The 25736-nt window shown below is 35.5% G+C and overlaps 1 protein-coding gene across 10 annotated transcripts in view; it reads right to left on the bottom strand.

Moving 5' to 3' along the window:
• The window catches only part of Dmd (dystrophin, muscular dystrophy), a 2390387-nt gene that overhangs the window by 1497649 nt on the left and 867002 nt on the right, over positions 1-25736 (bottom strand). For all 10 annotated transcript variants that reach the window (XM_006527768.3, XM_017318379.2, XM_017318378.1 and 7 more), the window contains one exon: positions 15515-15634. In XM_006527768.3, the coding sequence (XP_006527831.1) occupies positions 15515-15634 (120 nt within the window). The remainder of the gene's footprint in view (positions 1-15514; positions 15635-25736) is intronic.

Raw genomic sequence — 25736 nt, 5'->3', positions numbered from 1 at the left:
TAAATTAGGGAAACAGATACTGTTGTCATTGTCATTTTTTAGGCAATCTCTCATTTCTTATCCTTTAAAATCTCAAATTCATTATCTTTCAACCTAGTTTCTGAATACTGGGAATATAGACAAATACCACTACATATAGCAAAATCACAACTCTGAATATTTGTATAAAATAAATTTCATTAATTAAGAATGAGAAAATGGAGGATTGATGAGAATGATCTAAATTTAAAGCTCATGTTACATAAATCAAGAGCTTCATAATTTTTCCTTCAGTGAATAAGAGGGTAAAATGGCCAAGGACTATCAAATCAATTGCATTTGCCACAATAGTTAGAAATTTGTTTAATTACATCACATTTAAGTTTTATATATTGTTAACTAACAAATTATTATGACATACACTGGAACAAATATAACATTATATGACTATGTTAACATTTTAGCATCTTGATTGCTAAAAATATATAATATATAACCTGATACATATGTAACTCGTTAAAACATATAATAAGTTAAGCATAAATGAAAACCCATGGAAATGAAAGTATAAAAGGAAATTAAGATAAAATAGGAATTATATGCCTACTAATATATTAAACCTTTCATTTGGCATGGTACCACTTGTGAATTCCAACTACAAGGAAAATTATTAACCTTGTATCATCAGTTACTTAAATAGAATTAGTATATTTCAGGGAAATAATGTCACCAAATTAGTCACCGATTAAGAAAATGTCCTACAGGCCTTCCTACAGACAGATCTTATAAAGGTGTTTTTGAAATTGAAGTTATGAGCCATCTTGGATCCGGGACTCCACCAAAAGTAGTCTACACAGGTGAGAGTGTGTACTACAGAAGCTAACAGCTTCTGGGACAGGCAGGAGCCACAGAGCTTCTGAGGCAGCCCCCTTTTCGAATCTTACTAACAGAATAAAAGATCACTCACCATCATCAGAACCCAGCACTCCTACTTCACCCAGTCCAGGGCACCCCAACACACCCGAAAAGCTAGACCTGGATTTAAAAGCATATCTCATGATATTGGTAGAGGACATCAAGAAGGACTTTAATAACTCACTTAAAGAAATACAGTAGAACACTGCTAAACAGGTAGAAGACCTTAAAGAGGAAGCACAAAAATCCCTTAAATAATTGCAGGAAAACACAACCAAACAGGTGATGGAATTGAATAAAACCATCCAAGACCTAAAAAGGGAAGTAAACACAATAAAGAAACCCCAAACTGAGGCAACGCTGGAGATAGAAAACCTAGGAAAGAAATCTGGAACCATAGATGCCAGCATCAGCAACAGAATACAAGAGATGGAAGAGAGAATCTCAGGTGCAGTAGATTACATAGAGAACATCGGCACAACAATCAAAGAAAAAGCAAAATGCACAAAGATCCTAACTCAAAACATCCAGGAAATCCAGAACACAATGAGAAGACCAAACCTACGGATAATAGGAGTAGATGAGAATGAAGATTTTTCCACTTAAAGGGCCAGCAAATATCTTCAAGAAAATTATAGAAGAAAAATTCCCAAACATAAAGAAAGAGATGCCCATGAACATACAAGAAGCTACAGAACTCCAAATAGACTGGACCAGAAAAAAATTCCTCCCGACACATAATAATCAGAACAACAAATGCACTAAATAAAGATAGAATATTAAAAGCAGTAAGGGAAAAGGGTCAAGTAACATATAAAGGCAAGCCTATCAGAATTACACCAGATTTTTCACCAGAGACTATGAAAGCCAGAAGAGCCTGGACAGATGTTATACAGACACTGAGAGAACACAAATGCCAGCCCAGGCTACTATACCCAGCCAAACTTTCAATTACCTTAGATGGAGAAATGAAAGTATTCCACAACAGAACCAAATTAACACATTATCTTTCCATGAATCAAGCCATTCAAAGGATAATAACAGAAAAAAAATAATACAAGGACTGAAGCCACGCCCTAGAAAAAGCAAGAAGGTAATCCCTCAACAAACCTAAAAGAAGACAGCCACAAAAACAGAATGCCAACGTTAACAACAAAAATAATAGGAAGCAACAATTACTTTTCCTTAATATCTCTTAATATCAATAGACTCAACTCCCCAATAAAAAGACATATATTAACAAGTAGGCTACACAAACAGGACCCAACATTTTGCTGCTTACAGGAAACTCATCTCAGAGAAAAAGATAGACAGTACCTCAGAATGAAAGGCTTGAAAACAATTTTCCAAGCAACTGGTCTGAAGAAACAAGCTGGAGTAGCCATTCTAATATCTAATAAAATCGACTTCCAACCCAAAGTCCTCAAAAAAGACAAGGAGGGGCACTTCATACTCATCAAAGGTAAAATCCTCCAAGAGGAACTATCAATTCTGAATATCTATGCTCCAAATACAAGGGCAGCCACATTCATTAAAGAAACTTCAGTAAAGCTCAAAGCACACATTGTACCTCACACAATAATAGTGGGAGACTTCAACATACCACTTTCACCAATGGACAGATCATGGAAACAGAACCTAAATAGGGACACAGTGAAACTAACAGAAGCTATGAAACAAATGGATCTAAGAGATATCTACAGAACATTTTATCCTAAAAAAATAAAAGGATATACCTTCTTCTCAGCACTTCATGGTACCTTCTCCAAAATTGACCGCATAATTGGTCACAAAATAAGCCTCAATGTATACAAAAATATTGAAATTACCCCATGCATCCTATCAGATCACCTTGGACTAAGGCTGATCTTCAATAACAAAATAAATAATAGAAAGCCAACATTCACATGGAAATTTAACAACACTCCTCTCAATGATACCTTGGTCAAGGAAGCAATAAAGAAAGAAATTAAGGACTTTTTGGAGTTTATTGAAAGTGAAGCCACAACAAACCCAAACTTATGGGACACAGTGAAAGCATTTCTAAGAGGAAAACTCATAGCTCTGACTGCCTCCAAAAGGAAACTAGAGAGAGCACACATTAACAGCTTGACAACACACTTAAAAGCTTTAGAACAAAAGGAAGCAAATTCACCCAAGAGGAGTAGACATCAGGAAATAATCAAACTCAGGTGTGAAATCAACAAAGTGGAAACAAGAAGAACTATTCAAAGAATCAACCAAAGGAGGAGCTGGTTCTTTGAGAAAATCAACAAGATAGATAAACCCTTAGCCAGACTCACTAGAGGGCACAGGGAAAGCATCCTAATTAACAAAATCAGAAATGAAAAGGGAAACATAACAACAGATCCTGAAGAAATCCAAAACACCATCTAATCCTTCTACAAAAGGCTATAATCAACAAAACTGGAGAACCTGGATGAAATGGACAAATTTCTAGACAGATACCAGGTATCAAAGTTAAATCAAGATCAGGTTAATGATCTAAACAGTCCTATATTCCCTAAAGAAATAGAAGCAGTCATTAATAGTCTCCCAACCAAAAAAGGCCCAGGACCACATGGGTTTAATGCAGAGTTCTATCAGAACTTCAAAGAATATCTAATCCCAGTTCTTCACAAACTATTCCACAAAATAGAAACAAGGTACTCTACCGAACTCATTCTATGAAGCCACAATTACTATGATACCTAAACCACAAAAAGACCCAACAAAGATAGAGAAATTCAAACCAATTTCCCTTATGAATATCGATGCAAAAATCCTCAATAAAATTCTCGCTAACCGAATCCAAGAACACATCAAAACAATCATCCATCCTGACCAAGTAGGTTTCATTCCAGGGATGCAGGGATGGTTCAATATACAGAAATCCATCAATGTAATCCAGTATATAAACAAACTCAAACATAAAAACCACATGATCATCTCCTTAGATGCAGAGAATGCATTTGACAAAATCCAACACCCATTCATAATAAAAGTCTTAGAAAGATCAGGAATTCAAGGCCTATACCTAAACATGATAGAAGCAATCTACAGCAAACCAGTAGACAACATCAAAGTAAATGGTGAGAAGCTGGAAGCAATCCCACTACAATCAGGGACTAGACAAGGCTGCCTACTCTCTTCTTACCTATTCAACATTGTACTTGAAGTCCTAGCCAGAGCAATTCAACAACAAAAGGAGATCAAGGGGATACAAATTGGAAAGGAAGAAGTCCTTTTTTTTCATTTGCAGATGGTATGGTAGTATATATAAGTGACCATAAAAATTCCACCAGAGAACTCCTAAGCCTGATAAACAGCTTTAATGAAGTAGCTGGATATAAAATTAACTCAAACAAGTCAATGGCCTTTCTGTACACAAAGGATAAACAGGCTGAGAAAGAAATTAGGGCAACAACACCCTTCTCAATAGTCACAAATAATATAAAATACCTTGGTGTGACTCTAATTAAGGAAGTAAAAGATCTATATGATAAGAACTTCAAGTCTCTGAAGAAAGAAATTAAAGAAGAGCTCAGAAGATGGAAAGATCTCTCATGCTCATTGATTGGCAGGATCAATATAGTAAAAATGGCTATCTTGCAAAAAACAATCTCCAGATTCAATGCAATCCCCATCAAAATTCCAACTCAATTCTTCAACGAATTAGAAAGAACAATCTGCAAATTCATCTAGAATAACAAAAATCCTAGGATAGCAAAAACTCTTCTCAAGGATAAAAGAACCTCTGGTGGAATCACCATGCCTGACCTAAATCTGTACTACAGAGCAATTGTGATAAAAACTGTATGGTACTGGTATAGCGACAGACAAGTAGACCAACAGAATAAAATTGAAGATGCAGAGATGAACCCACACAGCTATGGTCACTTGATCTTTGACAAGGGAGCTAAAACCATCCAGTGGAAAAAAAGACAGCATTTTCAACAAATGGTTCTGGCACAACTGGCAGTTATCATGTGAATGCGAATTGATCCATTCCTATCTCCTTGTACTAAGGTCAAATCTAAGTGGATTAAGGAACTCCACATAAAATCAGAGACACTGAAACTTACATAGGAGAAAGTAGGGAAAAGCCTTAAAGATATGGGCACAGGGGAAAAATTCCTGAATAGAACAGCAATGGCTTGTGCTGTAAGATTGAGAATTGACAAATGGGACCTCATAAAGTTGCAAAGGTTCTGCAAGGCAAAAGAAACTCTCAATAAGACAAAAAGTCCACCAACAGATTGGGAAAGGACCTTTACATATCCTAAATCAGATAGGGGCCTAATATCCAATATATATGAAGAAGTCCAGATGGTGGACTCCAGAAAATCAAATAACCCCATTAAAAAATGGGGTACAGAGCTAAACAAAGAATTCTTACCTGAGGAATACCGAATGGCTGAGAAGCACCTGAAAAAATGTTCAACATCCTTAATCATCAGGGAAATGCAAATCAAAACAACACTGAGATTCTACCTCACACCAGTCAGAATGGCTAAGATCAAAAATTCAGGTGACAGCAGATGCTGGCGAGGATGTGGAGAATGAGGAACACTCCTCCATTGTTGATGGGATTGCAAGCTTGTACAACTACTCTGGAAATCAATCTGGTGGTTCCTCAGAAAATTGGACATATTACTACCGGAGGGTCCCGCAATAACTCTCCTGGGCATATATCTAAAAGATGTCCCAACCGGTAAGAAGGACACATGCTCCATTATGTTCATATCAGCCTTATTTATAATAGCCAGGAGCTGAAAAGAACCTAGATGCCCCTCAACAGAAGAATGGATACAGAAAATGTGGTACATTTACACAATGGAGTACTACTCAGTTATTAAAAAGAATGAATTTATGAAATTCCTAGGCAAATGGATGGATCTGGAGGGCATCATCCTGAGTGAGGTAACCCAATCACAAAGGAACTCAGACAATATGTACTCACTGATATGTGGATATTAGCCCAGAAACTTAGGATCCCGAAGATATAAGATATAATTTGCAAAACACATGAAACTCAAGGAGAAAGAAGACCAAAGTGTGGACACTTTGCCCCTTCTTAGAATTGGGAACAAAACACCCATAGAAGGAGTTACAGAGACAAAGTTTGAGCTGTGACGAAAGGATGGACCATCTAGAGACTGTCCTATCTGGGGATCCATCCCATAATCAGCTTCCAAATGCTGACACCATTGCATACACTAGCAAGATTTTGCTGAAAGGACCCAGATAGAGCTGTCTCTTGTGAGACTCTGCCTGGACCTAGCAAACCTAGAAGTGGATGCTCATAGTCAGCTATTGGATGGATCACAGAGCCCCCAATGGAGGAGCTAGAGAAAGTAACCAAGGAGCCAAAGGGATCTGCAATCCTATTGGTGGATCAACAATATGAACTAAGCAGTACCCCCCTGGAGCTCGTGTCTCTAGTTGCATATGTATCAGAAAATGGCCTAGTTGGCCATCAGTGGAAACTGAGGCCCATTAGTTGTGTAAACTTTATATGCCTCAGTACAGGGGAATGACAGGGCCAAGAATTGGGAATGGGTGGGGGAGCCCATGGGGGACTTTTGGGATAGCATTGGAAATGTAAATGAAATAAATACCCAAGAAAAAAAAAAGAGACCAATAAAATAATTGAAGTTACTCCTCTTAGATGAATTTAGCTTGTGCCACATATACATGAAACTACTTAGTACAATCAATTTTATGAATATAATGATAAAATATTAATCATTTATTAATAAATGAAATATACTACTATATAATAAAGATTCATATGCCTCAGTCACATTTTCATAAATCAAGCTATTTTATCATAACTGTGAATTTTGTTTTGTTATATTAATAGAATAAAAGCAAAAAGTACTAATATCAGTTCAGTTGACTCACCAAACAATTTGCTTAATAGAACAACTTAGAATCAAAAGGTCACAAGTACTTACAATGAACCTACAGATTAGTTGATTTATTTGTGACAACACGGATTATTCATTAATGTGAGGAAAACTTATGAGTAATGATCTGAAGGAAATAAATTAAATTGTCATCAATCACAAACAACCTTACATATCTACTATACTTTTCCTATAAATTGCTGAGACTAATAAGTAAACTTTTCATAATCTCTTGATTTAAATCTCTCAAAGAAATCTTAACTAAATCAGAAAAAGCAAAACAAAAATGAAATATTTTAAGCATACTACTTCCAACAACAAAAAGGACTAAACTCTCAGATGATATCTCATAAAGCTCAACATCTTCTAACTTGAAACTTTCTAAGAACTTTTGAAGTAAAATTAAAAAAATACTAAATATCCATGTAAGATATTCAATTTCTATGAACTGAAAGATATCTATAATAGAAATATTAATTTTTGTCTTCCAGTTGGCACCAGCACTGGGGTACCTTGGGCCCAAACACTGAGGACAGTCGCACAGTCCCCAGAGGACTCATCCCAAGCTCCCTAGAATGCTCAGGATCTTAGGATCACCAGTGAGTAAAACATAACATCTGTTCCAACACCTCCTGGAGTAACTGGGACTAGCAGGAGCCAGGGACTTAGGAACCCAGCCGGAACAGTGGCTCGAGTTCCTTACAGTCCGGGCTAGGCTATCTTGGTTGTGAACTCATTGGGCAGCCCCACAGTCTCCAAGGAGCTTGGTCATGCTAGGATCTTGGGGTCTCAGAGAAATCTTGAATCCCAGGAACTCTGATGTACCCAGAATCTCAGGATTACAGGATCCAGGAATCACAGGATCACAGAGAAACCTGGATCTAAAGAGTTCTGGCTCAACAGGGATTACAGGAAGGAAAGGCTCAAATCAGATATTTCGAGGGGAAGGGAGCACTTGAGATAATCAGATGGGAGAGGTAAGTGTAAGAAAAGAAGCAACAGAAACCCAGGTTACTTGGCATCATCAGAGCACAATCCCCCCAACATAGCAAGTCCTGGATACACCATCACACCAGAAAATCACGATATGGCTCTTAAGTCACTTCTCATGATGATGGTGGGGGACTTTAAGAAGGACTTAAAAATTACTCTGATAACTACACGACACAAAGATCCAACAAAGAAAGAGTACTTCAGAATAATTTCCACTATAAATATTGATGCAAAAATACTCAATAAAATCCTTGCAAACAGAATCCAAGAACACATCAAAATGATCATCCATGATGATCAAGTAGGCTTCATTCCAGGAATGCAGGGATGCTTTAATATACAGAAACTATCAACGTAATCCACTATATAAACAAACTCAAAGACGAAAACCACATGATCATCTCATTAGATGCTGAGAAAGCTTTTGACAAAATCCAACATTCCTTCATGATAAGAGATAAGATCTTGGAAAGATCAGTAATTCAAGGCCCATACCTAAACATAATAAAAGCAATATACAGCAAACCAGTAGCCAACATCAAACTAAATGGAGAGAAACTCGAAGCATTCCCACTAAAATCAGGGAATAGACAAGGCTGCCCACTTTCTCCCTACCTATTCAATATAGTACTTCAGGTCCTAGTCAGAGCAATTAGTCAACAAAAGGAGATCAAGGGGATACAAATTGGAAAGGAAGAAGTCAAAATATCACTATTTGCAGATGATATGATAGTATATATAAGTGACCCTAGAAATTCTACCAGAGAACTCCTAAACCTGGTAAACAGCTTCAGTGCAGTAGCTGGATATAAAATTAACTCAAATAAATCATTGGCCTTTCTCTACACAAAGGATAAATGGGCTGAGAAAGAAATTAAGGAAACAACACCCTTCACAAAAGTCACAAAACTTGGTGTGGCTCTAAGGAAGTGAAAGATCTGTATGATAAAAATTTCAAGTCTCTGAAGAAAGAAATTAAAGAAGATCTCAGAAGATGGAAAGATCTCCCATGCTCATGGATTGGCAGGATTAATATAGTAAAAATGGCTATCTTGCCAAAAGCAATCTACAGATTCAATGCAATCTCCATCAAAATTCCAACTCAATTCTGCACAGAGTTAGAAAGGGCAATTTGCAAATTCATCTGGAATAACAAAAAACCTAGGATAGCCAAAACTATTCTCAACAATAAAAGAACTTCTTGTGGAATCACCATCCCTAACCTCAAGCTGTACTACAGAGCAATTGTGATAAAAAAAAAATGCATGGTATTGGTATATTGACAGCATAGAGACTTCACAGGACCAATGGCCTCTCCTCCCATTGATGTCCAACCAGGCCATTCCCTGTTCCATATGCAGCTGGAGCCATGAGTCCTACCATGTGTACTCTTGGTTGGTAGTTTAGTCCCTGGGAGCTCTGGGGTACTGGTTGGTTCATATTGTTGTTACTCCTATGAGGCTACAAACACCTTCATCTCCTTCAGTCCTTCCTTGAGTGGGCATGCATGCCACATCACATATGTAGAGGTCAAAGAACTTAAGAAGTTAGACTCCAGAGAAACAAATAACCCTATTAAAAAATGTGGTACAGAGCTAAACAAGGAATTCTCAACTGAGGAATACTGAATGGCTGAGAAGCACCTAAAAAAAATGTTCAACATGCTTATTCATCATGGAAATGCAAATCAAAACAACTCTGAGATTCAAACTCACAATAGTCAGATTGGCTAAGATCAAAAACTCAGGTGACAGCAGATGCCAGCAAGAATGTGGAGAAAGAGAAACACTCCTCCATTGCTAGTGGGATTGCAAGCTGGTAGTACTCTAGAAATCAGTTTGGAGGTTCCTCAGAAAACTGGACATAGTACTACCTGAGTACTCAGATATACCACTCCTGGACATATACCCAGAAGATGCTCCAACATGTAATAAGAGCACATGTTCTACTATGCTCATAGCAGTCTTATTTATCATAGCCAGAAGCTGGAAAGAAACCAGATGTCCCTCAACAGAGGAATGGATACAGAAAATGTGGTACATTTACACAATGGAGTACTACTCAGCTATTAAAAAGAATGAATTTATGAAATTCCTAGGCAAATGGATGGATTTAGAGGATATCATCCTAAGTGAGGTAACCCAACCACAAAAGAACACACATGATATGTACTCACTGATAAGTGTATATTAGTCCAGAAGCTAAGAATACCCAAAATATAATTTGCAAAACACATGAAACTCAAGAAGAAGGAAGACCAAAGTGTGGATACTTCAATCCTTCTTAGAGGGGGGAACAAAATACCCATGGGAGGAGTTACAGAGACAAAATGTGAAGCAGAGACTGAAGGAATGCCCATTCAGAGACTGTCCTACCTGAAGATCTATCCCGTAAACAACTATGAAAACCAGACACTATTGTGGATGCCAACAAGGACTTGCTGACAGGAGCCTGATATAGCTGTTTTCTGAGAGGCTCTGCCAGTACCTGACAAATACAGAAGTGGATGCTCACAGTCATCCCTGTACTGAGCATACGGTCCCAAATGAAGGAGCTATCTTGCAGATATATCTGCAAAACTAACTTAAGGGCCATGCTCAACTCTCCAAAATTTCAATGTCATATATAAACCTAATATAAAGTTATACATATACTCACATAATGATATTTAAAATGTATGTCTATAATAGTGTCCTAATTTTTAAGTGGAATCAAACCACTTTTTTGGATAGTCAATAATAATATTTAAATATATTTACATAAATTGATAATATTTAGCAATGAAGCTCAATGAGTACTGTTATAAAACATAAATTAATATCATTAAAACAATGTATTAAAATATTCAAGTATGAAGATGTATTATCTATGAAACTTTATTTATCTTAATTGCACAATATAGCAAGAGTAACCAGGAGTATTTTTTTTTTATAAATGTGATGACATTTTTTTAAAGATTTATTTATTTATTACATGTAAGTACACTGTAGCTGTCTTCAGACACACCAGAAGAGGGCATCAGATCTCGTTATGGGTGGTTGTGAGCCACCATGTGGTTGCTGGGATTTGGGATTTGAACTCTGGACCTTCGGAAGAGCAGTCGGGTGCTCTTACCCACTGAGCCATCTCACCAGCCCAACCAGGAGTATTTTTGGCCAAGTAGATATTACCTTTGAGGAGGTGGGATGTATATAAATTCAATTAAGTTTTATAGCAAATTAAGTGTTGCTGAAGACATTCTGAGTTTAGAAACACAGGTATATTATCTTTATGAAATCTTTCAAGCCCTTGCTATATGTGTAGTTTTCTGAACATGCCAAAAAGGGGGTGTGGGGGCGGTAATCACATGGTCTAAAGGTTGTTTCCTGAAGACAAAATTCAACTGTTCCCTTTAGAATGCATTTAAGATAGGACTGGTATCAACTAAATTATTATTGTCACAATATATTTGGTTATATTTCAACTATGACTTTATATGATAAGTATTATTGTTATTATTTTTATTATTATTATTATATTTCAGTTCCGTTAATAAGTTGAACATGGCAGCTTATGGCCCAAGTAAAAATTCATAAACTCAAGATTGAAGCAAGCTTTAAAAAGCTAAAAACTGTTTTTTCCAAGTATATACAGTATAGTAATATTAAAATAAATTACCACAAGTTAAATATCCATGAAATTGTTTAAAATCTAATATGTATTTTCTACATATAAAACAAATTTGTATGTTCAGTTTTTATGAGAATGATTTGAAATGTATTACTACTTCATAAAAGATTAACTGAAAATTACTGGTAGATATCCAGACTATCCAAAACATGTTTTAAACAATAAAGTAAGGTATAATGTTTGTATTTAAATTTGAAAAACATTAAATTTTATCTGCGGTTTCTCATGTACCCCAAGCATCCATACACAGACAGTGGTTTTCCTTTGAGGAAATACTGGCCCAGTAGAGAAAAATATGCATAAAATTTGAATACTTTCAATCATGTATAAGTGGTATATTTGTGTGTGTGTGTGTGTTTGTGTTGTATTGTACAAGATCTAGCTATTATCTATCTATATATTAGATATAGTTATTACATGTGCTTTAATGATTTCAGTTGGGAAAATGACTGGCTGTGATAAATAGGTTTCCATATCCTTTTTGGTGATGGGTGATTCAGAACTGTGAAAACTACAAAATTTTCTTAAGGTCACACAGCAATTTTATTCTATGAAATTGAAAGAGTATACCCAGATGAAAGCGTTATGCTTATCTAGTTACAAACTTTAGCTCTCTGATTTTCAAGCTACATGATCTTAAACTTAGCTTCATTATGCTTTGGTTTTCTCATATTTTAAACCAGACTTATATTTCCTACAAAGTGTATAACACTCTTGCAAACCATTAAGCACACAAATGTCATAATGACAATTACTCTTTATGGGCAATTAAGTTTCTGTATTTCTGGTATCATGATTTAAGTGAACACTTAGTTTTCAATGTGCCTCTTACTTACAAATAATAGAAATAAGAATCATCAAGTTTTTTCATTTATATTGTTACGAATAATACTTGTTGCTTAATTCTACAGAGTTTAACATCTTAAAGAGTTATTTCTCCCCTCTTTTATGTACTTATGCTCAGAGTTAAGTACTAGGGAAACCAGGAATGTTAAGCATATCGAGTTGTCTCTTCAAAGGAAGAGATATATAGCTTATTTTCCACCTAGAAGGTTGAAAATGCATGTGGTCAATAAACTGATATCATCTCTGCTATCTGTATCACGTAGTTACCTCACACTCTTATGTTTATCCCAAATTCTTCCTCCCTATATCTTTATATTGAGAACTGTTCATCAGTTGATAGAATACATCCTTGTAGGACATGTCACATGCACTTTACAAGTGAAGCAGAGGTGGCTAGTATCTTGGTGATCTCTGTACTACCTTTATGGTCAGTCCACACCTTAACTCCCACAGCCTAGTTAGAAGACCAGAGATCACCAATCTTTTGACCTGCATCAGTCTCACATCCACATCAGACCTTTTACTAAGCTATGGCAAAGGAAGCTGGCAGAAGAGAACTTTAAATAGTATTCTACAAGATAGTAGTCAACAGTTACTTAATGGGAAGTCAATCACATGTAACTAGGTATACATTTTGCTTCTGCACGTTAAAGACATATAACACATGCACATCTATTTTGGTAGTTATTTCTCTACTAATGAAATAAAAAAATAAAAATAAAATAATAATAGCAAATTACTTTCTTTTTCTCATTAAATGCATGTGTGCTTGTGTATGCATCTGAGTATATATACACATAAACACATGGACCCAGACTAAAGAATGGTGTAGTTTTCTCTTTTACCTACTACCTTCAGGCAGTTTGCCACTCGAAATAGGACTCCCACACTTGCCTTGAAAACAGCAAGCTCTAGTGATTTTCTTGTCTCAGTTGCCCTCAGTCTGGGTACTGGGGTTATAGGCATTCATTATGTAGATGCTAGGTTCAAAACTCCCATATACATATAACTAAGCAGCAATTTGTTTTAAACTCTGGTTCATCTCCCCAGCCTCTGAAAAATAGCTTTTAACAAGAGCATTTTAAACCTTAGTCTCAGGACTCCCCATTTTCCTTATATTGCATGTATCTTAGTCATTATCTATCAGTTCTATGGATTGTTTCTCAAGATGCTTCTGTCTCGAATTATCACCCTAAATAATTATATTGCAAGGGTATTTGTGCTAGGTCAACTGAAGCCAATGTATTTCTAGTGTCTGGAAATTGTCTTAGTCTTAGAAAATGTTATGGTGTATTTGTTAAAGCAGTCACTACATAGAAAGAATTCTGCTCCATACCCTTTAAGCCTTTTCTGCAAAGGTATGGGAAAGGTTGAGTCGTGGAGTTTTGCCTCCCAACAATTAGTCATTTTCAAATCAGAAGAGTGGAGTTCTATCCTATTTAGTAGTTTAATGTGTCTGCAGTATGTAGGCGTACATGATAAAATTTACCCTTTATCTCATGATATATTACCATTCACTATAGCAAGAATTTTCAGATCTCAGCAATTTTATTGGGGTTTAAGTAATTAACATAGGTTATAGTACATAGGCTTTGTTATAAAAGTGTTCAGTCTGTTAATTTTTTTTACACTGTTGTAACATAATAACAGAAAATGAGATAGCATTGTTGTGGACTGGCATTCTAAAGCAGGAACCCAAGGACATGTCATTTCATTGGAATGAAAAAAAAAATCATCCACACAACAAACAACAAAACAAAGATAAGGCTTTAAGGAACTGGGTTATCAGTTAGATTAGATAGACTGTTAAGAACTACTTTAGACTGATAAAGCCATTTAAACTTGTAATGAAGGGTTCCTTTGACATACTAGATTTGTGGAGTCTATATGTCACAAAGGAGGGACACATCTTTCTTGGGTGTAATGAACCTTGTAAAAAGAAGACTAGAAAGATAGCTAAGTCACTAGAATACTCCACCCCCTCCCAACTAAGAGGACCAGGATTTGATCTCCAAGCACTGATGTAAAATGGAAGTACCTGTGATGCATACATGTAATCCAAGCAACTAGGGTTAGAGGATGGGGAAAAAAGGATCACTAGGGACAGATAGCCAGTCATGGCAAAATTGATAAGTTTCGTGTTGATAGAGATCATATCTTGAAAACCAATGTCTAGAGTGGTTGAGGAAGATACCTACCTCATACTTCTAGCCTCCACATGTGTATGTATACTTGTAGATATTTGTGCTTGTACATATAAAACAGAACTTTGAAATATCCACATGATAATTTTGTCTGACATTTTAGTATGTATTTTTATTTTATGTTTATATGTATGTACCTGAGTGTATTTCTGTGCACCCTGTGTGTGAAGGAGACTCCTTAATTAAGAAGAAGCATCAAAGCCCTTTTATCTAGATACAGATAGTTGTGAGTTACCATGTGGATGCTGGGAATCAAGCCCTGGTCATCTGCAAAAGCAGTAACTGCAAAAATATCTGAGCCTTCCCTCCAGCCCTGTTTGTTGTTGGTTTTGTTTTTTAGATAGGTTCTCATTTAACCCAAGCTGCTATTCAAAGACATTGGGAAACTAAGCCAGTCCTTAAATTCCTGATCCTTGTGTCTCTACCACCTAAGTGCTAGAATTACAGACATTTGCTAAAGGCATTTCATGCATTTCAAAAAGCAATGATAATTTCAACTGGGCTGGGCAGTGGTTTGAATGGAGGAATATCTACTCTAATCAACTTCCATGATTGAAACATCCAATGTATGCAAAAGAACAATGATGAGAGCATAAGAGAATGGATAGAGCAAAAGTACTCATTTTTTATACCATTTAACAGAATTTTATACATTTTAAGTTAGTTTTTTCCCACACTCAGATTGTGGGTTTGAAGCATACATAAATAGTATTATTTAGACAGCTTTCTAATGCATGTATATCAACTATAAAAAAAATTAGATCTGAATCTGTGGATTTCCTCAAAGGCGAGGACAAAAAAGCAAGCAGCATAAGGTAATGAAAGTGATACTGCACAAGTGGCAGATGATTTAAATTTGTACACATAAATACATTACATTTAACTATCTTAAATAAATTACATTCTGAATTTTCTAGATACATTTTCATATTGGAAATTAAATGTTGTAAAACATGTATTCAGTTGCTTCAAAATTACAATAAAATAAAATCTGACCTTAAGTTGTTCTTCCAAAGCAGCTGTTGCATGATCACCGCTGGATTCATCAACCACTACTACCATGTGAGTGAGCGAGTTGACCCTGACCTGCTCCTGTTCTAGATCTTCTTGAAGCACCTGAAAGAAAATAATACAAAAGTAAATACTAAAAACATCTCTCCCCAAGTGTGTGAGTTATTTTTCCCACATATAAGGTAATGCAATTGCTCATTAAACTAGCCTGATTTCAAACCATTTTTTTTTCTTAGTTTACTCAGTGAATTATTTTTGTTCTATTTCATTTGAACTACAAGTACAATGGCAGGTCATACATTGTGAGGGGTACATTTAATGTGCACTTCTTCTCACATACTCTGTACCTTTTCAAGGACTTTATTTTAATTATCTCTACCTCTGGCATTGTCAGTAATTTTTCCTTTACTTCAATTTCCAATTAGCATAGAAAGAAAGTAATCATTCTTGACCCAACATCATGAATATTCTATTTAATATAATCATTTTCATTGGAAAATAACTTTTACAATGAGTGTCTCTTCTTAGCCTGACCTTCACTGCCCACTATCACATGGAAACATTTCTTGAAAAGGTTGTCAAATTCAATATTCAGTTTTCAAAGCATCTCATTTGATAAATCCTTAACTATTTTCTCTTGATCTACTTTTTGCTTACTTATGTCTATCAGTTTCTTATTGCATGTTTTATTAGATATTTTCTTTATTTACATTTTAAATGTTATCCCCTTTTCTAGTTTCCCCTCCAAAAACCCCCTATTCCCTCACCCTTTCTCCTTATCACCCATCCACCCATTCCTGCTTCCTGGCCAAAACGTTGTTCCCTGTAACTGCAGTCCCTCTAAACTTCAATATAGTACACTATTAGTAGGATTCATGTCTCTAGTTGCACATGTAGCGGAGGATGGTCTAGTCGTTCATCAATGGGAGGAGAGGCCCTTGGTCTTACGAAGATCATGTGTGCCAATACAGGGGAATGCCAGGGCCAGGAAGGAGTGGGTGGGTTGGGGAGCAGGGCAGGGGGAGGGTATAGGGGACTTTGGGGATAGCATTTGAAATGTAAATGAAGAAAATATCTAATAAAAATGCACTAGAAAAAAGAATAGGTTTTTAAATCTTCTAGATAACTAGTTTGTTTTTCAAAACAATATATATATATATATATATATATAAAACCAAAAAATGGACAGATGGTTTGGAGACATGGTATTAACTTTCTCAATTCCTACTGCCTGTGCATGCAAAATAATAATGCCTGGGCCCTATCAGTCCATTTCTTAGTTATTAAAATATTAAGAAACTTAGTAGGAATGATGAATCACAGTTTCAAATGCATGAACACTTTATTCCTAGGACTTTCAATTTTCAATTCTCACTTGGAAATTACTGTAAGATCATTCCTTTTTAATTCTCTCTACATTTTCATGCTTCATTTTCATGTGAAGGAATACACCTATTTTGTGTGTGGCTTCTATACTGCCTATCATGCCTTTGACATTCTAGAGCTTGCTCTGGTTAATAGAACATTTTCTGCCATGAGGCTGAAAATGAAATCATTAATTCAAAGTTGTCCTTGAAAGTAAGGTGGAATAAATCCCCCTCTGCCTCTTTCATTGAGTTACATAAGCAAATATTTTTCAGTTTCTCTGCCATGGAATTTTAGAACAATTAAGACAATTATTCAGTGGTCAGAATATCATTAACTGGGTTCTATAGCTTCAGAAATTTATTTTTTTGTGTGTATCACCACAAGAAAGTATGTATACATATGTCTATACATATATAATGATGTATTCAAAAGTAAAGCATACTAGGAAATGCCAGACCTGATACTATTTTACACGTGAATTACACAAACTGCTTTAATAGCAGGATAAAGATATATGTGGAAATCATTGTTTTATTTATGAAACACTTACTTCCCAAAAACAAATATTTATAATATAAATATGATAAATATAGTTTTGATTTTCCTTGAATTAAACTGATTTCTCATTGTGTATTTGTTCTAAAATTAGATATTTTGTTTTTGGCACTTTAATCAATGACATACATATATTTCTTACTTTGAAAAGTCTTAATGTAAGGTATTACTGAAATTAATAGTGAATTGATAACTTTAAAATGAAAAGCGTGCTCCCACTTTGATTTGAATTAACAGAGGAATTTGAAGAAACATGGGAGTGGCTCTCCATATTGCCTAACAGAGCGTAGAGCACTGGATTGTCCTAGACATATGATTTAATATCATATTCCATAGCTTTTCTTATCTTCTATGATTTTTAATGTTATGATTTCTCTGGCTCAAATTGATGCTAAGAAAATTTTTCTGAATAAACTTCATAGTTACAAAAAAGAAACTGTTGTAAACTTCCTTATTCTGAACTTTTGACATCCCAAATCATTGTTATTATTATAGTATTAATGTTTCATCATATTATAAAATAAAAACCAAAAGACTATATAATATCCAGTGTCTGTGGTACACTTTTGAAAGCTATGGGTTTCTTTTTGTAAGTAGCAAAATGTTACTACACAAATTGTGGGATTATTATTCTACGTACTGGTGAACGAGAGCTCTGATCATGGAGGTTTGCAACCCCATAGGAAGAACAACAATATAAACAAATTGGAGCTCCCAGGGACTAAATCACCAACGAAGGAGTACACATGGAGGGACCCATGGCTGCAGCTGCATATGTAGCAGAGGATGGCCTTGGTGGGCATCAATGGGAGGAGACCCCTTGGTCCTGTGAAAGCTCAGTGCCTCAATGTAGGGGAATGCCAGGACAGAGAAGCAGGAGTGGGTAGTGAGCACGGGGAGTGGAGATGGGATAGGAGGTTGGGGGGGGGGGGGAACCAGGAAATGAGATAACATTTGAAATATAAGAAAATAAAATATCCAATAAAAGAAAAAAAAAGAAGTAAAACAAAATGCCTGTCTTCTTCTTTGGTGTTTTCTATTTTCAAAACTATCAATTTTTTAAAAAATATTTTAATTAAAATTTTATTTTAATTAAACATTGACTTGGTATAGATCTAAATATCTCATACACACATTTATAAAATAGAGATTTTAATGTTATTATGCTCATTGAGCATAAAATATGAGCCAAGCTATTTCCAAATACAGATATAACCCCAGATTAGCACATTATTTGACTATTCAAAGCCTGTATCTTCAAGTAAAAAATGATATTATTTTATTTCATTATAAAAGTGGTTTTCATTATAAAAATGTATAATTCACATGTTCAGGTGTTGGCTATCTTATGTTCCATTTGTTGATTGTACATATTAAATTGACTTTTTGTCTCATTGGCCAGATTAAAAAAAATCTGTCATGCTCCTAATTAAATTTCCATACCATTATTAGATACAAATGTCAGTGATATTTGTTCTCTAATGTCAGATAGCACTCTTCTTTCTTATGACAAGAGAAAAGGGCAACATTGAAATACATTAAAAACCATTAGATTTGAAAAAGTACAGTTTGTTATACATCTGTGGCTAATTGTCTTTCTTCTAAATAATGCTTTAATTAAAGGGCTTCAGAATATTTTAACCTCTTAGTATTGGATCCTAATTTTAAGATATGAACCTGATTTTTCTCTACTTTTTTAAATGTCAACAATGGGGCAAACTTTCTTGGTTTCACCAGGTCAAGCAGCTTGGAAACAACAATTACTAAAAGTAAATTCAGTATTTTGTCTAGACTCATGCTATCTTACTAATACTGTTTGGATATGATACAATGATTAGTTAATGAACAGAATGAAGCATATAGGTAGAGAGAAATTTTGTATTTGCTCTTAGACGTAAGGAGCAACCCATACAGAAATGTAAATGTAATATAAGCTAAAACAAAATGAGTTTCTTGCTTGTTCAAGAAATGTATACTGGTTCATTTGGTCATAGCACAGATTCAAGGAACCTGGACTCACAACCCTAGCAGGGTCTCCTTGAAAAGTTGTATTTTGGTCCTAAATTCTCTACATAGGCTAAATACTTAGAAGAAATATTTTTATTTCTGCTAAGTGGGACTTGGCATCTAAAAGATATCTTCTTTTAGAAGAAGACTACAAAAAGACAACTTCAACAAGAAACTTTGAAAAACCATACAAGCACTGATTTTCAAGAACTGAAAGTGAGTTCTATTATTATTAAAAAATATTTTTGATAACAAAATTGTTATATTAGTATTTGATTTAAATTATCAATAAATATGACATAGATGTAGAAAATTAACTTTAAAATGATAATGCATTCATGAGAACACCGTTTAACAATTGTCCTAGGTTTGATCACTGTATCCCTCACTACTAAGCTTCAGGTTTCTAACTAGTGAAAAAGAATATTTAGCCATCTAGGATAGTTCTTATCACAGACTAAGGTATAATTGATTAGCATTTTGGCTAAAATATTACATGAGGTGTATAAGTACTAACAGCCACATATTTCTTAGCTCCCATATTTAGACATATCCAGGAGAAAGCTGTAAAATAATGCTACAAGAACACAGTATTTACCTAACTCCCCCACTCACCCTTATCCAATGCAATGTGCCACTCCTTATCCCATAAATATAATTCTGAAAATTTATGAAATGACAGCAATTTTAGAGTCTGAAAAATATATAATTGATTTAAATCATTAAAAATTTTAAAATATTTTCTTTCATAATTTGTATGAATATTTGCATTAGTTTGAGGGTAGGGTTGTTTTGGTGTGTGTGTTCATGTGTGCATTGGTGTGAGTATTCATGTGTGGTGTGTGTGTGTGTGGTGTGTGTGTGTGGTGTGTGTGTGTGTGTAACATACACAGAAAGACCAAAAGGGGGAATGGATCCCTTGTAGCCAGAGTTTCAGGCATTTTTGAGTCACTTGAGTTAAGTGCTGAGATATGAATTCTGTTTTCTGTGATAGGTAAGAGCTCTTTTCTGCTTATCCATATCCCAGGCCCCTAAAATAACCATTCCATTTGCACATTATTTATACAAGATTATCAAAAGTAATTCAAAGACTCATAACTGGTGAAAGAGTACTGCATGAGTATCTATGAGTGCTCAGCTGTAGATGAGTCATCTCCTTCTATCAGCCATCATCCAAGGCCCAGAGAACATCTTGCCAGGAGGTGGGAGTGGAGAAAGAATTTAAGAGCCAGCAGATGGGGAAGAGAGCTAGGAATACTGACATGGCATATATATATATTCACAGTAACTCACAGCTACTGTGTTTACTTGCACAAGAACTGAGCAAGCTAGTCAAAATTTCTGCATGGCTAGGGGAGGCACCCTTGAAATTCAACTCTTAGGGGAGAAACTACTTTTAATTTATGGCTGATGAAGGAGGTAGAGCTAGTTTCCATTGAGCATATAGCCACTGGTAGGTTGAAGGTGCTCCAATGGATGACCCAACATACTTGGGAATGTTGTGTGGAAAGCATTAATTGGACTCCAGTGAGTATTGGTAAGAAAGACAGGGAGAAGAGACGTGAAGTTGAGAAGCAGAAGTTGTAATGGGGACACTAGGTGGAGTTGGAAGGCGATAGTGATTAAATGAATATTATCAGAGTGCATCATATGAAGGTATGAAGTTTTGATAAATGAATGAAATATTATTTAAAGGAAAATACAGTTTTAAATTAACAGATCTATTGATTTAGTTTATTGCTGAAAAATTATCATAGCAACAGACGTCATATAGTAAAAATCATAATCACAGAATGGCAGTTCTTAATTTCCTTGCCATTTGTTCTCCCCTATAATCAATGAATTTATGCATCCATACATATTAAATATAACACTAGCATTGATCTCAGTTAAATCAATCTATTTCTTATTCCCTTTCCTGATAGTAATGCAACTATTTATGAGCTATTGCCTATTTTCTTCTTGCTTCACTCCTTCCTTTCACTCTAATTCATAGAAAGAGATACTGAATGGATATATACTTATCATTGCTACAAATATTTTCATTCTGAGTATTCTGTGAACATTTACCGCCAGCATACTTTCCTACCGAGTTTCACTCTAAGTTACAGGCTTCTTTCTACTCAGGCTCTGTCTCTTCATACTTCAAATCCACAATCCTACTAGAGCACGGCTAAGTCTCTGGTCTGCCTTTCTGTATGGTATCTAAACTATAGGGTCACACACAGATGGAGTCACAATTTAATGAAACTCGAGAAAAGCAGGAAACTTTCTTGGTTTGAAAGCAGAAGGTGAGGTTAAAAACAGGAGTCTTTGTGAATGTGTTACTCTGAAATATCTGAAGCATAGGCAGGGAGCTGACTTGAATTCATTAATTCAAATGTAGCCTGCAAAATACTGCAACATAAAAAGAAAATTGGACTCTACCAGTTTCTGGTGATATTACTTTGTGCAATCCCTTAATAAAGATTTGCTTATTTTTTAAAGTGTCAAAATCTCTCTAGTACAAGTTTAGTATTGGAGTTAAATAAGCTAATACACCAGAATCAACCATCACAGTGTTTAGTGGTACCAGGAAGTGATAAAGGCATGGATGTTTTATTATGGAATATGTGCATATAATTTTACTATTAATAAACTACAAGTAATTGAAATAGCCGTGCTATCAGCCGGGCATAGTGGCGAACGTCTTTAATCCCAGCACTTGAGAGGCAGAGGCAGACAGATTTATGAATTCGAGGCCAGACTGGTTTACAAAGTAAGTTCCAGGATAGCCAGGGCCACACAGAGAAACCCTGTCTCGAAAAAAAAAAAAAAAAAAAGGAAAGAAAAGAAAAGAAAAAGAATAAGAAATAGCAATAGCCATGCTGTGTATAATTACCTAATACCTTTGTTAAGCATATTTCATACCTTTTAAAAACTAAATATTCTCAGTGTGCTGACATAATAGAAAACACCAATAAAATATGATTCAATTATTTTGTAATCCTTTCTAGAAAGAACCTATGTCTTCAGATATTAGGAGAGCATAAGCTGGAATATATAAGAACATGAATATCATTATTATTGCAAAAATCATCAAGGACTTTATCTATAGCACATATGTCTTTGAAATCTACTAAAAATCATGACAGAAAATCACTTGTCTTTTAAACTAGATTTAAAATATTATAACAGTACTTCAAATATATTATTATATTGAGTGCATGAAAATGACACTTATTCCATTTACTTTAAATTCTATGTATTTATGTTAACATAATATTACTTTGAAAAAGGTATTCTACAGCAAATATCAATGGAGGTTCTTGAATAAAGAAATCATACTGTGATGAGGACAGAGAAGAAAACTTAAGACAATGAAAAAGATATAGATCTATGTAAGTTACTTCATAAAAATATTCCTTGTCCATCTTTATGAGTTGCTTTTTGCAGTTACACATATTTTTTATTGCCTGCTTCAGTTGTCAAATTATTTTTCCCTTGTCAAAAAGGTAGCAATGATGAGGATGGAAAATGAAATGATGTAGTGAGAATTATTACAACACATGTTCTGACAAAACATTTCTGAAGCAATTATTTCTTAAGTATTCTGCCAGGCATTGCAGAAACACAGATGAGCTTTGGTTCTCTGGTAATAGTATGATATTTTTGTCCTGAGTGTATTGTTTATCTTTACTTACATAGGCATCAAAATTTCATTAAGTACTTACAGGGGCAAAGGATAGAAATTCAAGTGGGACTTCATAGCAGTAAGTGTGTATAATTTTAATCATCCTTAGGTTGAGAGAGAGCTTGCAAAGCACTAAAAGCACTATTTGATTTTAAGGCATTCTCAAAGCTTATCTGTCTCACTCATTCTAAATACTGCATCTCTTTTATTGCCTACTTTCTTATTTCTAACTCTGGAATTCTGGTTGCCTAGTCTCACAATCTCTTATTTAAAGCTCTCTGCTCATTCTCTAATTCTAGGTCTGTAGGCTCAGCTGTTGCTCCAACCTAGTTTAGGATTTTTCATATTGTACATACTTGCTGAAATAGATTTCTAAGATGTTGCTTTTACCTCCTACTTTCCTGTGATATTTCTTTTAGTAGTCATAATGTCCACAAAATTAAGATTTTTCTTACTTGCTACTTATTTTGCTTTAATTTCAGGGCCATGGTCATTTCCTATGAACCATAGAACAACTGCAACAGCCTAGGTCTCATGTATAAGACCTTGCACACTGAAACAATAATCCTCTAGCCATAGCTATGTGGAACTTCAGCAAATACTACAGACAAATCACACTTCACCTTTTCAAACTGCATTTCCTTTATTAAAACAGATCACCAAATTCAACTCTCTTGCCATTTGCTTCATTCTGCCTCAAGTAATGGTTCCCTGTTCAGTGTCTCTCTGACATATGTGACTTTGAGATGCTTGAGAAGGATTTCAGAGACAATTGGTGTCTGTATTCTTCACCACACCAAGAGGCTTTAGTGAGTGTTTTCTCAGAGCTACTGGGATACAGTGGAATGAAATGAAAGGTCAGTTCCTTTGGTGGGATTACACCAAACCTTCTCTGTTACATGAACATCTAGATCATTTTAAAGGTCATCAGATGAGGATATCTCACAATTTTGGCACCTAAAATGCTTGAAGTTAACTTCAAGAAAAGAATAGGTGACTGACCTTCTAATAGGTTATTTGGTTTGTATTAATTAGCATTTAGCACAGAAAATTCATTGGAGTCTGAACATAATGAATATTATATTTATAACTTCATATTTTAATGACCTGTTAGGACTTTGTTGACACTGTCATTGACATATTGTTGAAAATCTAAATCTGAAAAGACTTGGAAACCCAGATAAGGAACCAAAACTCCATGTAAGTGTGACTACCATGAGACAAAATTCTGTACTGACTGCTTCCTTTTAATGGAAATCCATTCCTATCTCCTTGTACTAAGGTCAAATCTAAGAGGATTAAGGAACTCCACATAAAATCAGAGACACTGAAACTTACAGAGGAGAAAGTAGGGAAAAGTCTCGAAGATATGGACACAGGGGAAAAATTCCTGAATAGAACAGCAATGGCTTGTGCTGTAAGATTGAGAATTGACAAATGGGACCTCATAAAGTTACAAAGGTTCTGCAAGGCAAAAGACACTGTCAATAAGACAAAAAGACCACAAACAGATTGGGAAAGGATCTTTACCTATCCTAAATCAGATAGGGGACTAATATCCAATATATATAAAGAACTCAAGAAGGTGGGCTCCAGAAAATCAAATAACCCCATTAAAAAATGGGGCTCAGAGCTGAACAAAGAATTATCACCTGAGGAATACCGAATGGCAGAGAAGCACCTGAAAAAATGTTCAACATCCTTAATTATCAGGGAAATGCAAATCAAAACAACCCTGAGATTCCACCTCACACCAGTCAGAATGGCTAAGATCAAAAATTCAGGTGACAGCAGATGCTGGCGTGGATGTGGAGAAAGAGGAACACTCCTCCATTGTTGGTGGGATTGAAAGCTTGTACAACCACTCTGGAAATCAGTCTGGCGGTTCCTCAGAAAGTTGGACATAGTACTACCAGAGGATCCTGCAATACCTCTCCTGGGCATATGTCCAGAAGATGTCCCAACTGGTAAGAAGGACACATGCTCCACTATGTTCATAGCAGCCTTATTTATAATAGCCAGAAGCTGGAAAGAACCCAGATGCCCCTCAACAGAGGAATGGATACAGAAAATGTGGTACATCTACACAATGGAGTACTACTCAGCTATTAAAAAGAATGAATTTGTGAAATTCCTAGGCAAATGGATGGACCTGGAGGGCATCATCTTGAGTGAGGTAACCCAATCACAAAGGAACTCAGACAATATGTACTCACTGGTAAGTGGATATTAGCCCAGAAACTTAGAATACCCAAGATATAAGATACAATTTGCTAAATGCATGAAACTCAAGAAGAACCAAGACCAAAGTGTGGACACTTTGCCCCTTCTTAGCATTGGGAACAAAACACCCATGGAAGGAGTTACAGAGACAAAGTTTGAGCTGTGAAGAAAGGATGGACCATCTAGAGACTGCCGTATCCTGGGATCCATCCCATAATCAGCTTCCAAACGGTGACACCAATGTACACACTAGCAAGATTTTGCTGAAAGGACCCAGATATTGCTGTCCCTTGTGTGACTATGCCGGGGCCTAGCAAACACAGAAGTGGATACTCACAGTCAGCTATTGGATGGGTCACAGGGCCCCCAATGGAGGAGCTA

This window comes from Mus musculus, chromosome X (genome assembly GCF_000001635.26).
Source record: "Mus musculus strain C57BL/6J chromosome X, GRCm38.p6 C57BL/6J".
In the NCBI taxonomy this organism is placed as follows: domain Eukaryota; kingdom Metazoa; phylum Chordata; class Mammalia; order Rodentia; family Muridae; genus Mus; species Mus musculus.
The sequence above is the reverse complement of the archived record's forward strand: the minus strand, read 5'-3'. Positions and strand labels throughout refer to the sequence as shown.